At 37.2% G+C, this 14,510-nt stretch overlaps 1 protein-coding gene across 2 annotated transcripts in view; it reads right to left on the reverse strand.

Moving 5' to 3' along the window:
* Nucleotides 1-14,510, reverse strand: part of MED13 (mediator complex subunit 13) — a 97,762-nt gene that overhangs the window by 73,650 nt on the left and 9,602 nt on the right. The window contains exons 2-3 of one of the 2 annotated variants that reach the window (XM_055577432.1): nucleotides 13,808-13,846; nucleotides 13,266-13,434 (exon numbers count right to left, since the gene is read on the reverse strand). In XM_055577432.1, the coding sequence (XP_055433407.1) occupies nucleotides 13,266-13,342 (77 nt within the window). In that variant the 5' untranslated portion in view covers nucleotides 13,343-13,434; nucleotides 13,808-13,846. The remainder of the gene's footprint in view (nucleotides 1-13,265; nucleotides 13,435-13,807; nucleotides 13,847-14,510) is intronic. The other variant, XM_055577431.1, reaches the window with a different exon arrangement.

A 14,510-nucleotide genomic window follows, 5' to 3' on the forward strand; every position in this document is an offset into this window, starting at 1 on the left:
CCCTGACTGGTCCACTGGTCGAAAGAGGGATGAGAATCATACAAAATACACCTCTACTCACACTACAGTTTACAGTGACTAGATTGACTAATCCCTAGCTGACCTGTAGGTACACTAGTGAGAATACGTAACTGTTTTAAATCCCTATGTTTTGGGGTGGTTTATTACACAGCCATAGCTGATATACAAACTGGCACCAAAGGTGAGGCACTACCATAAGAAAAACCTAAACATGTGGCATTCATTTTGGGATCAGAGAATTGGTAGCAAAGAATACAAACACTGAAAAACAGTCAGGAAAATGGTAACCTATGTTAATATAATACATGAATACTTCACAGAACTGTTGCCTGAAATAATCTGGAATGCAGAAAACATGCCTAAGTGAACTTACTGCAGGGCTGGAAAATAAGTTTCCCAACAAAGCAATAGTGTGGACTATGTTATAACACAGCTCAAGAAAATACCAAATCAAGAGCGTGAATCTCAGGAACTTCCCTGATAGTCCAGTGGTTAAGACTCTGTTTTCCAATACAGGGAATGAGGGTTCAATCCCTGGTTGGGGAAATAAATCCCACATACCACAGGGCAACTAATCCTGTGCACTGCAACTTGAGAGGCCCTGTGCCACAACAAGAGAAGCCCTTGTGCCACAAAAAAGACCCAGCATAGTTAAAAAAAAAAAAAAAGTGTGTAAAATCTCAGACCCTCTTGTTAATACCAAACATTACTCATTACCAAACGTTTTTTTTTTTTAACAGATTTTTTAATGCAATGAATTGAAACACGATTCGAATATACTTCAATTAAAAAAGTACATTAGAATGACAGTTCAGGTCCTCTGTGCCTATGGAGACAAGGCTAACTTGAATAAATGCGAAACTACTGGCTTGCTAAAAAATAATTTTGGATTTTTTAATTAACTACCATTGCTATAAGTAAGGACTGAGCAAAATGTGCATTTCTTCTTCTGAAAGCGGGACTACTAAAATCAACTTGCTAAAAATTCAACACCTTTGTGAAATAACAAAAGTATTTTTCTCACTACTAAATAAAGTATTTCTTTGTAACACAATTAACCACTTTTTAACAGTTTTACTAAAGAAATCTTTACCACCTTCCTTTTAAAACTTACTGATATCTGTAAAACAATTATCCTTCAATTAAAAAAATAAATTAGAAATAAAACCAAGTGATAAAAAGGTGCTGGCAAATCATTATGCACATGAGCCACAGGACCTGGTGTATAATAATAAATGCTCAGCAAAATTTACTGTGTTGAAGTTCTACATGGTAATGGCTTCTTTCTATGTAACATGTACTTTGTTATTGTCAAATCTCAACTTTTTTTTCTTACTATCTTTTAATTATTATCTAGGCCCTGCTGCTGCTCCTGCCAAGTCGCTTCAGTCGTGTCCGACTCTGTGCAACCCCATAGACGGCAGCCCCTACTTCTCTTTAATTATCTTTCTAAAGCTATTTTTATTAGATTTAATTCAAATGTAAAAATTTGTACTAGGAAAACAACCTAGAATGCGATCATGTTGGAACTCTTTTCACTTTAATCATGTTTTCATATCTGGAAAGATAAAAGAACTCTTAGAAGGGTTGCTTTCAGAAACAGAGTATTGGTGGAAAAGGAGACTTTCACTAATTAATTAGTTCAGCAAATATTTAATAAAGCACACATTATGTGTTAGACACCATGCAAAGTGTAGGCTATGCAGAGGTGACCAAGATGAACAGAGTCCCTGTCTTCATGAATTTCACAACCTAATGGAAGACTCAGGCATTTTATGTGCACACACAAAACACACATACCTATACATGTGTTCATACATATACATATTTATTTACTTAAAAGACTGTAATGAATGATACAAAAGAAAAGGATGTTAAAAGAGAACTCACTAGAGGGAACTAATTTAATTTGGATGGAAGGCGGTTTAGGAAGAGTGATATTTGTGCTGAAATTTGAAAGATGAATCAGTTTACAGGGCAAGAAGTAGAGGAAAACATTCCAGATAGAGCAACCAGCAGGTCCAAAAGCCCTGGGGCAGGAAGGATTTTGGCTTACTGGAAGAACTGAAGGAAGATCAGTATCAACTGGAGTATAGACAGGAGCAAAAAACTGGGATTAAGATGGAAGAGGAACAAGCAGGTCAGAATATACACAACAAGGCAGTTTGAATTTTGTTCTAAAGTGCAAGGGGAAATTATTGAAGGATTTTTAATCAGAGGAATGATAGTATCTGATATTTTTTTGTTTTTACTTGGGAGATCTCACCAGTTATTAGAGAAGAGAATCCGTAGGATATGTGTGCATGTGTACATGCTCAATCGTTAAGTCCGACACCTTGCAACACCATGTGCTGTAACCCTTGAGGCTCCTCTGTCCACAGAATTTTCCTGGCAAGAATAATGGAGTGGGTTGCCATTTCCTCCTCTAAGGGATCTTCCCAACCCAGGGGTTGAAACTGTCTCTCTTGCGTCTCCTGCATTGGCAGACAGATTCTTGACCACTGAGCCACCAGGACCTAGAGCAATAATAGCCCAGGTGAGAGACAGTGGTGACTTGGACTAGGGTAGTGACAGTAGAAATGGCCAGAAGTGGGCGCATCTACAATGTGTTTGGGAATTTGGTGATGGATTATATACGGGAACCAGGAGGTCCCTAGAATTAAAGCGGTATCTGATGATATGAGCCTCAGGGTAGAGCATACAGAAGTCTAGAGAAGGAGCAGGTGTGGGGTAAAGATCAAGAAATCAGTTTTTGGACAAAGTAACTTTTATGATGTGGTGGAGGTTTGGGTTTATAGTATAAATCTGGGGATTATCAGGGTGTGGATGGTATTTACATCTTTGTGAATGAATGTGATCACCTAGAGAGGGAATGTTGAGAAACAGAGGGAACTGGCCCTAGGGAGCTCTAAAAACTGCAGCTTTAGTATAATAGAAGACACTCACAGACGGGACCAAGAAAGAACAGCCTGCGTGTCAGAAGAAGACATTGAGAAGAATGGATGTTGTGAAAGCAAAAAGCGTTTCAGTAAGAATTAGGCCGATTCTTGTACAGCTGGGGTATGCCCTTGTGCGTGTGTGCATGCTAATTTGCTTTAGTCATGTCCAATCCTCAAACTACCACACAATTGCACTCATCTCACACGCTAGTCAAGTAATGCTCAGAATTCTCCAAGCCAGGCTTCAGCAAAACATGAACCGTGAACTTCCAGATGTTCAAGCTGGTTTTAGAAATGGCAGAGGAACCAGAGATCAAATTGCCAACAAGAGAGTTCCAGAAAAACATGTATTTCTGCAAGAGAGTTCCAGAAAAACATCTATTTCTGCTTTATTGACTATGCCAAAGCCTTTGACTGTGTGGATCACAATAAACTGTGGAAAATTCTGAAAGAGATGGGAATACCAGAGCACCTGACCTGCCTCTTGAGAAACCTATATGCAGGTCAGGAAGCAACAGTTAGAACTGGACATGGAACAACAGACTGGTTCCAAATAGGAAAAGGAGTACGTCAAGGCTGTATATTGTCACCCTGTTTATTTTACTTCTATGCAGAGTACATCATGAGAAACGCTGGGCTGGAAGAAGCACAAGCTGGAATGAAGATTGCCAGGAGAAATATCAATAACCTCAGATATGCAGATGACATCACCCTTATGGCAGAAAGTGAAGAGGAACTCAAAAGCCTCTTGATGAAAGTGAAAGTGGAGAGTGAGAAAGTTGGCTTAAAAAGCTCAACATTCAGAAAATGAAGATCAGAGCATCTGGTCCCATCACTTCATGGCAAATAGATGGGGAAATGGTGGAAACAGTGTCAGACTTTATTTTTCTGGGCTCCAAAATCACTGCAGATGGTGACTGCAGCCATGAAATTAAAAGACGCTTACTCCTTGGAAGGAAAGTTATGACCAACCTAGATAACATATTCAAAAGCAGAGACATTACTTTGCCAACAAAGGTCCGTCTAGTCAAGGCTATGGTTTTTCCTGTGGTCATGTATGGATGTGAGAGTTGGACTGTGAAGAAAGCTGAGCGCCGAAGAACTGATGCTTCTGAACTGTGGTGTTGGAGAAGGCTCTTGAGAGTCCCTTGGACTGCAAGGAGATTCAACCAGTCCATTGTAAAGGCGATCAGTCCTGGGTGTTCTTTGGGGGGAATGATGCTGAAGCTGAAACTCCAGTACTTTGGCCACCTCATGAGAAGAGCTGACTCATTGGAAAAGACTCTGATGCTGGGAGGGATTGGGGGCAGGAGGAGAAGGGGACGACAGAGGATGAGATGGCTGGATGGCATCACTGACTTGATGGACATGAGTCTGGGTGAACTCCGGGAGTTGGTGATGGACAGGGAGGCCTGGCGGCGTGCTGCGATTCATGGGGTTGGTTGCAAAGAGTCGGACACGACTGAGTGACTGAACTGAACTGAACCGAATCCTTTGTGACCCCAGGGATGGTAGCCCACCAGATTCCTGTCCATGGGATTCTCCAGGCAAGAATACTGGAGTGGGTAGCCATGTCCTTCTCCAGGGAACATTAGGATTTTTTAAAAATTACCCACAAGCCGCCATACATTTTCCTCAAAGAATGTATCTAAAGTAAACAAATATACGCAACCAATCTCATTACTAGATGTGGGAATGCTTACAAAGCCATATTTACACTTTTCTTTCGAGTGACCTCTTTTCTGACAAAATTATTCTATAACTGTTAAGTGGTACAGAACGTAAATATACATAACATCATTTCTAAATTTTTTTCTAAGTATTTTTATCTTAGCAAGCCAATAGTGTTCAGAGAGGGTTATGCCCATTATACATTGCTTGTTGTTTAAGTACTAAGTCATGTCTGACTCCTTTGCAATGCTGTGGACTGTAGCCCTCCAGGCTCCTCTGTCTGTGGGATTTCCCAGGCAAGAATACTGGATTGGGTTGCATTTCCTTCACCAAGGGATCTTTCCAACCCAGGGATCAAACTTGCCTCTCCTGAATGGCAGGTGGATTCTTTACCACTGAGCCATTTGGGACCCCAATTATATGTACTGACATAAAACAAGCAGAAATCAATTTTCAAAGCATCTCTCTCCAAAGAGTGGATAAGAGAAAAGACGTGGTTAAAAAAAATTAAGAAAACTTCATATTAAACTAGTTAGAATGAATATATATATAGTTTTTAACATTATAACTCTATACAGTTTTTTCAGAAAACATTAAAAGATAAATTTTGCTGACAAAAAAACTAAGAATTTAAAGGGGAATAACTAAAAATTCTCTATGTCAAGGGAAACATTTACTAAGGAAGTGACTCAAGTAATAATAATCTAGACATAGGTAAACTGCAATTTGATTAAGTTTAAGGTAAGTATGGTATACAAATCATCACGAATGCTGTGTGCTTAATCAATAATTCAACAGCAGATTCCAAAAGCTAAATTGCAAACACTTTCAAGAACATCTGCAAGTTTAAGCAACAACCTAGAACAGTCCATTGTTCCTTATTTTTAATGTTTACTTGGCTGCCTGGGGTCTCAGTTGCAGCACGCAGGATCTTTGTTGACATCATTTGGGATCCTTAGTTGTAGCACACGGGGCTCAGTAGTTGTGAGGCACAGGCTCAGTTGCTCCGTGGCATGTGGAATCTTTCAGACCAGAGTTCAAACCTGTGTCCCCTGCACTGCAAGGTAGATTCTTAACCAGTGGACCACCAGGGAAGTTCATAGTCTTTATCTTTAAAAGACAAAGAGGCTTGGAGACCTGTATTTTATATCCTCATATTTAATCAGTGAACTATAGTTAAAACTACAGCTTTCAACTGTTTCATTTCATACATAAAATATTAAAAGAAAATAAACTCTCCATTCCTACTCTCTGTACTACCCTACTTAACAGCAAGCTCTCAATTCCAGTTGCCTATTTTAGGAAAAACATCACACCATATACTGCTAGCATATGTTTCCTATACAGACTGATCTAGCTGTAATAGAAAATGGTTTAAAATAAACCAAAGTTTGTGCATGTATAGGAGGAAAACAACTAAAAATTCTAAATATGGGATAAACTTTCTGAAATTCTTACACAAGTACACCTTGCTTTCCTGTGCTTCACAGACAACTGAGGGCTTCACAAATCGCAGGTGTGACAGCCTGGCACCGAGCCAGTCTGCTGGCAGCGGTTTCTCAGCAGCGTGTGTTCACTTCACGTCTGTGTGCCACATTTTGGTAATTTTCACATTTCAAACTTTTTCATAATTATTATACTTGGTATGGTGATCTGTGGTAAGTGATCTTTGATGTTACTATTGCAAAAAGATTATGACTTGCTGAAGGTTCAGAGAATAGTTAGCATTTTTTAGTAATAAAGTAAGTTACGTACACTGTTTTCTACAAATACTGCTACTGGATACTTAATAGACTACAGTTAGTGTAAACGTAACTTTTATACGCACTGGAAACCAAATAATTTCCTGTGACCCAATTTATTATGATGTGTGCTTTACTGTGGTGATATAGAATACTAAGATTCAACACAATCACAATAAAAATTGAGCAGTTATTTTGCAGATACTGACAAAATGACTCTAAGGTTTATGTGCTGTGCTGAGCTTAGTCGTGTCCAACTCTTGGCGACCCCATGGACCCCTACCAGGCTCCTCTGTCCATGGGAATTCTCCAGGCAAGATTACTGGCATGGGTTGCCATGCCCTCCTCCAGGGGATCTTCCCAATCCAAGGATCAACCCAGGATTCTTTGCCATCTGAGCTACCAGGGAAGCCAAGCAATAGTGGAGTGGGAAGCCTATTCCTTCTCCAGAGATCTTTATCGTCCCAATCCAGGAATGGAACCAGGGTCTCCTGCTTCGCAGGTGGGTGCTTTACCAGTTGAGCTACCAGGGAAGCAATTATCTCCAAGGTATACCTATATTAAAGGTAATCTAGTCAGAAAATATTATAGGCCAAAGTGAATGTTAGGTAATACCACCATACTAAATTCACAATGGCTTGTCTTTCGAGGAGAGAGATCATTTTACAACATCACTTCATTTTTAGTACTCAGCACTTAGAAAAGTGGAGTTAAAACAAATATGTGCAACTACAATAAGAATCCAAGGTACTGTTATGTACCATAAAGTATTATGGAGAATAAAACTGCTCTCCAGGAGCTTTTACAGTAACAACCAAAGCAAAAAGGTAAGAATAAGGCATAATTTTACAGATGAAACCTGGACAGATAATCTTCTGTTGTAGAAAAATGTTAAGTACTGAAATTAAACAAAAGATTCTTTATTTCTAAGACATAAATTGAAAATATGCTTATAGATTAAAGTCGGCTGTTCTAATACTGTAACAGGTAAGTATACTGCTTTAGGAAGTGCTGTATTCTTAGCACTTCTGTTAGGCAGGTACAGAAAGATGATATCCCATTTTGCTGGTAGGGAATTCAAGACACAAAGAAGTTAACTGACTTGTCTTAAAATCATAAACCTATTTAAAGGGAGTGTTGACTTAAAGTTCTAGTCATCCTAACAATCAATTAAAATGGGCAAAGGACTTCAACAGACATTTGAAGAAGATACACAGCCACCCAACAGGTGAAAAGATGCTCAACATCACTAGTCATTTAGAAAATGCAAATTAAAATGACAATGAGATAACTACTTCACATCCATAAGGATGGCTGCTATTTTTTAAAAAATGAAGTATTGGTGAGGATGTGTAGAAACTGCAATCCTCCTACACTGCTCACAGGAATATAAAATGGGGCAGCCACAGTGGAAAAGACTTCAGAGATTCCTCAAAAAATAAATTAAAATAGAATTACTGTATGCCCTAGCAAATCTACTTCTTGTATGTTTCCAAAAGAACTGAAAGCAAGGACTTGAATAGATATTTGTATACTAATATTTATAGCAGCATTATTCACAATAGACAAAAAGTAGAAATAACCCAAATGTCAACTGACAGATGAGTGGATAAACAAGATGTGGTATAAAAATACAATGGAAAATTACTCAGTCTTAAAAAGAAACGGGGACTTCCCTGATGGTCCAGTGGCTGACTCCACACTCCCAATTCAGGGCCTAGGTTCGATCCCTGGTTGGGAACTAGATCCAACAAGATGCATGCTGCAACTAAAGATCCTGAATGCTGCAACTAAGACCCAGAACAGTCAAATAAAGAAATATGTAAATATTTTATAAAGAGAAATGAAAGTGCATGCTACAACTTGGATAAGAACCTTGAGAACATGGTGCTAAGTGAAATAAGCCAGACACTAAAGGACAAATACCTTTTGATTTCACTTATGTAAGGTATCTAGAACAGTCAAATTCATAGAGACAAAAAGTAGAATGGTGGTTACCTTGGGCTGTGAGGGGGAGAAAATAGGGAGTCATTAATCAATGGGCAAATTTTCAGCCTGGAATGATGAAAAATTTCTGGCGATAGTGTGATGGGTGCATGACAGTATGAATGTAATTAATGTTACTGTACCATACACTTAAAAAATGGCTAAAATGGTAACTTGTGTTGTTTATATTATACCACACAAAAAAAGAATCCTAGTCATCCTAATTCAAGATTTTTATTCCATTGATTAAATAGTTTTCAAACCTATCTTTCATTAGAACCACACAGAGATCTTTTATAAATTCCAAACCCTACACCACATTCCCAGGTTAATACACAGATTATGTTTTTATTCTCTCAAGGTGATTCCATATCCAGACAAGTTTGGACCAGACCACTGCATTAATCTGTATTTCTGTAGCCCTCAGAGTGATTCTTTAAATTCCTTAAATTTATAGGTACAATTTCAATATCAAATATCCTTACCATGCATATCTGAATGAACAAAAGATATATATTAAAATCCAGAATATAACACCTTTATCTGTGAATTTTATATACTTCAGCTCACTTAGTGAACACATCACTTACATTATATAGTAAAGAATACTCAGAAAGCAATGACATTATTTTGGTTTACAACTTCAAATGCTCAGAGAATATAGCATCTCCCTAATATTTTTAAGTCTTCTGTTTTACTATTTTCTATAACTTTAAAAAGATGTAGGTTAAGACCTCCCTGGTGGGCTAATGCAGATCACGTGGTGTGGGTTCAATCTCTGGTCAGGGAACTAAGATCCCACAATGCTGTGTGACACAGCTAAAAGATTTTTTTAAATAATAAAAAATAAATAAAACAATAACACGTAGGTACAGGAGATACAGCGATCTACAGGGCACAATCTGTCTCATATTTTTTCATGCCCTATAATCCAGCTCCAATACCTGCAAGACGTATGAATTCCAAGAAGTTCCTTAACCTCCCTATTCTTCAGATTTAACAACTGTAAAACTGGACTAACAGGTCTGTTTTGAAAACTGATTTAACACCTATTAAGCCCTGATTTCAAACACGGCCTGGTCAGTTCTGCTTACGCAAAGGTTTCTCATTCCCTTCTCCCCTTCAGAAAAACAAAATTTCTCTATTATCATTCATATCTAAAACCAACAGTTCAAAAAGACAGATTTGCATGAATCTCTAAGAATCACAGTAAGAAATGACAGTAAGAAAAGCTTAATTGGAAGGAAAAAAGAGAGAAAAAAGTCTTTCCTAGTCCTGAATTTTTCTCAAAAATGTTTCTAGAAAGCATGAGAATGGGGAAAACTGACCATGCAAATCCTAATGACTCAAACATCACAGAGAGATTTCATTAGGTCTTAAGTACTATTATATCATCACTGAGGACTTCAGAATAATCTTGATGATGGACATTAATGATAGACTAAGCTAAGAGGAGGAAAAATAAGACAGTAACCAGGCCCAACTTAGCAAATAAAGGACATCTTGACAGAAATTGGAAGTTCCCCTATTTTTGAGTCTCAAGTACAATCCCAATTTAGCATACAATTCCAAGAGGGTTCATCACCACTGATGCAAACCAATATACACATGACTATCGAGCACTTGTAAATGTGGACAGATCACATTGAGATGTACTCTAAAGAATGAAATGCATATTAGATTTCAAAGACCTAGTTTTAAAAAAAGTAAACTACCTCATTAATATCATTTGCATATGCAATTACATACTGAAATATTTTAGATATATTGGGTTAAATATATGAAAATCAATTTCACTTTTTAAAAAACTTTCTTTAATGTGCCTACTGCAAGATTTTAAAATACATATTGACTCATATTGTATTTCTATTAGACAGTGCCATCTTAGAAGACAAGAAGAAAAGAATTGAGTCCTGAGAAAACATAATAGCTTCCGTAGAAGTTAAGTTTTCAAAGGTATTGAGGAATCCAATCAAAGGATATCCCAAAGCTATACAAAATGGCTACTTAATAAGCCACCTTAAATCTTGTGGTGCTTCTATTTAAATAAGATGGAGTTGAAGGGACTGTGTAAAAGCCACAGGTGTATGAAAGAAGACAAAGCTTTACGAGTGAAGTTTAAAGTAGTCTTTCAGTTACTGCCCAACCCCTCCAAAAAAAAACAAAAACAAAAACACCCTTAACTGACTTCTTTAGTGATGCTGAGGCATTATTTTAAGTGTAAAGGCTCTGGTGTAAGCAATATCATCCAAAAGAACTTATGCAATACAATAACCAGCACTCGTAAGAGTATTCAAAATGTGGTTTAGACAACTGAGGAACTGAATTTTTATTTTTTCAATTCACTGAAATTTAAATAGCTATAATTGACTGGTGGCTACTATAAGAGTACAGTTTTAAATAAAAATGGCCAAGTCCCAATCACCTTACTAAAGCTTGCAGCTTGCTTCATAGCTATTTACACATACAGAACTTCCAATCAGCATTTCAGTGCCCAGAAGTCTTAAGAGTAGAAAAGGAGATAATTCAGACAATCCAGGATCTCAAAAATATTACTTCTTATGTACTCTCTTCTCAGGAAACTACAGGTAGATGGGCATTACCAAAACAACAAAAAAACAAAACATGAGATCCAGGAAATAAGTGACCCAACACAGACAAAAAGGCAAAGCAAATTCCCAAGATGACTACTGTGAAACAGGCCTAATAAAACAAGTCCAAAACAGAATCGAACAATGAAGGGTTCAAACAGGGATACTGAGAGAGAGTCAGAAGAAATTAAAAGATTACACAAACTTCTTAAAGGTAGAGGGGAGACTTATACTTCCTGTAGATAGCCTAGGGGCGAATTACCAGTAAGTATACAGGTTGGGGATCAGCAAACTATCTGTAAAAAGCCAGAGAAATATTTTAGGTATTGTGGGATCATCAGTCTCTTATCACAACTATTCAACTCTGCTGGAGTGTGAAAGCAGGCATAAAGTAATCCAAAAATGAAGGAACAAGGCTGTGTTACAATGAAATTTACAAAAACAGGGGGCAGGCTATATCTTCCCTGTGCGGAGTAGTTTACCAACCCTTGACATAGGTAATTAAGGGAAAAAAGAGGTAATCACATTAACACTGGGAAAAATAAAATGGAATGTAATCCTACATGCTGTATGACTCACTAAATATTTATAAAATTATAATAGAAACAATAGGTACTTTTTTTTTTTTTAACCAAATCTCATAACAATAGGTAAGATAAGGGAAAAAAAAGAAAGGACAGGAGAACAGAGTATCTCAGTATGCCAATGTCCAAGTGGTAGGGATGGGAGTTGGGAGATGGCTGGGGTGGAGGGGACGGTAAGATAGCTAAATTATTAATAGAAGATTAAATCTTGAATAACTGAAATAACAGCTCAATAATTAGCATTTGCTTGTAAGTTTTTAAACGGGTAGATTAAAGTTAAGTTAGAAGAATTTAAAGGGATTGCCTCTGAGGAGCACATCTAGTAGTTGGGGCTCAGGATTACAGGTTCTCTTTTTAATTCTTGGTAATCAGCTTGAATTCTTCAAACTGACTACCTCCTATCTATTCTCCATTTCCTCTTACTAACCAAGGTTTATTTTGCTCAGAGTGGCAATGTTCCCATGTACAGAGTATTTATCTTAAGATAGCCAATGATATGTCAGCTAAAAGTTCCAGAAAAGAATCTAATTTCTGATCCAATGGTCACCCCTTCTCATCTCCTCCTTCCCTTCCTCTTCCTGCCTGGAATCCACCGTGAGTGAAGTCTGGAGATGGAACACTTACTGGAACCATGAAGATAAAAGCCAAAGGCTAGAGATAAAAGAGCAGAAAACTCCAGGGAACCTAAGTTTTGATGGTATCATTGAACGTATCTTCTATTCTATTTCTAGACTATTAAGAAAAATCAGTTCCTACATAAGCTAGTTAGGACTTTTTTGTCATTTGCAACTGAATGCACTCCTACCTTGTACAATTATTCTTTGACAATAAAGGTTTGTTTTAATTTTCAGAGAGAAAAAATGAAAGCCTTGATATGTCTTACCTACTCATTGATTATAATGAAACTAGAAAGGGATGAAAAAAGATGTGCACCTGACATAAAATGACATCTCAATAATGATTACAACCATCACATCTTTTAGGGAAAACCAATAAATTTCCTTCATTTTTTTCTTTTCCCATATCCCATCTTACACACCACTGTTTCATTTCTCTTCAAGTCTCACTAATTCAACAACTGCTTGCAACTAAATCTTCTAACAGATTACGCCTCATATTATTTAAACCAGAGAACTGTAGTAACCTAAAGCTTTTACCTGAATATGTCTTAAGTCTTCTGTGCCTCCATCTGCAACTATCCTACACATTAGCATCATGAATTTGCTTAATTTAAAGCTGAAGAAAATCATAAGCACCCCAAAAGTAAACATGTCCTACATAGAAACATACAAACTTAAATAACTTTAATTAAAGCAAAAAGATGCTGAGAATGAGGATTACCTCAACCCAAACATGACTACAGATCACCATCTAAAAAAAATATTAATACTACTTAATTTTAACAGAGTACCATGAATGTATTTCCACTCGTACTAAAAAATATATATACTTCAATGCGTAAGTCTCTGCTTTCATCTCACATTTTTTCTATTATCCCAAATCAAAACTTAAGCCACTGTACTGACACATAGCCTATCTGTACTACAAGAAAATTCTTAAAATGTGTAAAAGAAAGAATGAAGGAATCAAAGAAAACTGAATACTCATAGGACTTTGCCAAAGTTAACCTTCTGAATGTCTGTGAGATATTAGTTTTAGCACACATTCTATAAAGTCATTAATATTAACAAGCCTAAAGAAATATCAAGTAAGAGTTTAAAGATAGCTTACCTTTTATTTATAGGTTTTTCATCTTTTTCATAAGGCTTCACAAACCACTTGCCAATACGTACAAAGTTCCGGTTCATTAAACACCGTTCCAACAGATTGTGAACTGCTTTGAAAAGCAAAGTTCGGCATTCATAGGAAAGTCCATTCTCCCACACTCCATCTTCCTCTTCTATAAAAGAAATGAAAGAAACAAAAAGTAACATAGAGGCACTGCATCTACTCAGAGTTAAACTGAACGTATTACAGTTTAATCCCTAAATTCATAAACCCTACTTCACCTCAGAATATTGAACTACAACCACTTTGCTATCTCTCTAGACACTAAAACATCAGGTTTCAAAGCTAATCCATAGAGAATAAAAGGCCAAAGTGCCATGTACTCTATTAAATTACCTGAAAATTATTTTCCCACCACATAAAAAAGCAATGATATATCACAAACATACTGATTTGGTTTCTGTATAAATGAATAGGACATTTGCATAACCAAGGGAAATACCACACACTCTATACCTAAAGTGCCAATTTCTAAGTTGACTCACTTGTTAGTTACTTTGTCCTAACTCTTCCAGTCATTCACCCTGCCAAAAAAAAAAAAAAAAACTAGACAGTTAATAATTAAACTCAAAACATCTTACGTCCATCAGCATTCTAATCCACGACTCAACTATAAAAATAAGTGATGGATAAAAAGGAAGTTTCTGGCACAGAGCCTAACAAGTAGCGCATTATCAGCCACCTTAGGTCTCATTTCAACCAAATGATTCCCATGCTTACTATTTAGTATAAGATTCTCTACATGGGGGAGAAATTTAAAAATTTAAAGACAAATTTTAAATGGCACTTCTGATATAAAGTTATGTTGGTAGTTTAGTCGCCAAGTCGTGTCCAGCTCTTTGTGACCCCATGGACTGCAGCACACCAGGCTTTCCTGTCCTTCTCACCATCTCCTAGAGTTTGCTCAAATTCATGTACATTGAGTCAGTGAAGCCATCCAACCCATCTTATCCTCTGCTGCCCCCTTCTCCTTTTGCCTTCAATCTTCCCCAGCATCAGGGTCTTCTCCAATGAGTTGGCTCTTCACATCAGGTGACCTAAGTATTGGAGCTCTAGCTTCAGCATCAATCCCTCCAATGAATATTCAGGGTTGACTGGATTGACTGGCTTGATCTTGATGTCCAAGGGATTCTCAAGAGTCTTCTCCAGCACCACAATTCAAAAACACTATTTCTTCCTTACGGTCCA

Source organism: Bubalus kerabau, chromosome 4 (assembly GCF_029407905.1).
Source record: "Bubalus kerabau isolate K-KA32 ecotype Philippines breed swamp buffalo chromosome 4, PCC_UOA_SB_1v2, whole genome shotgun sequence".
NCBI lineage: Eukaryota > Metazoa > Chordata > Mammalia > Artiodactyla > Bovidae > Bubalus > Bubalus kerabau.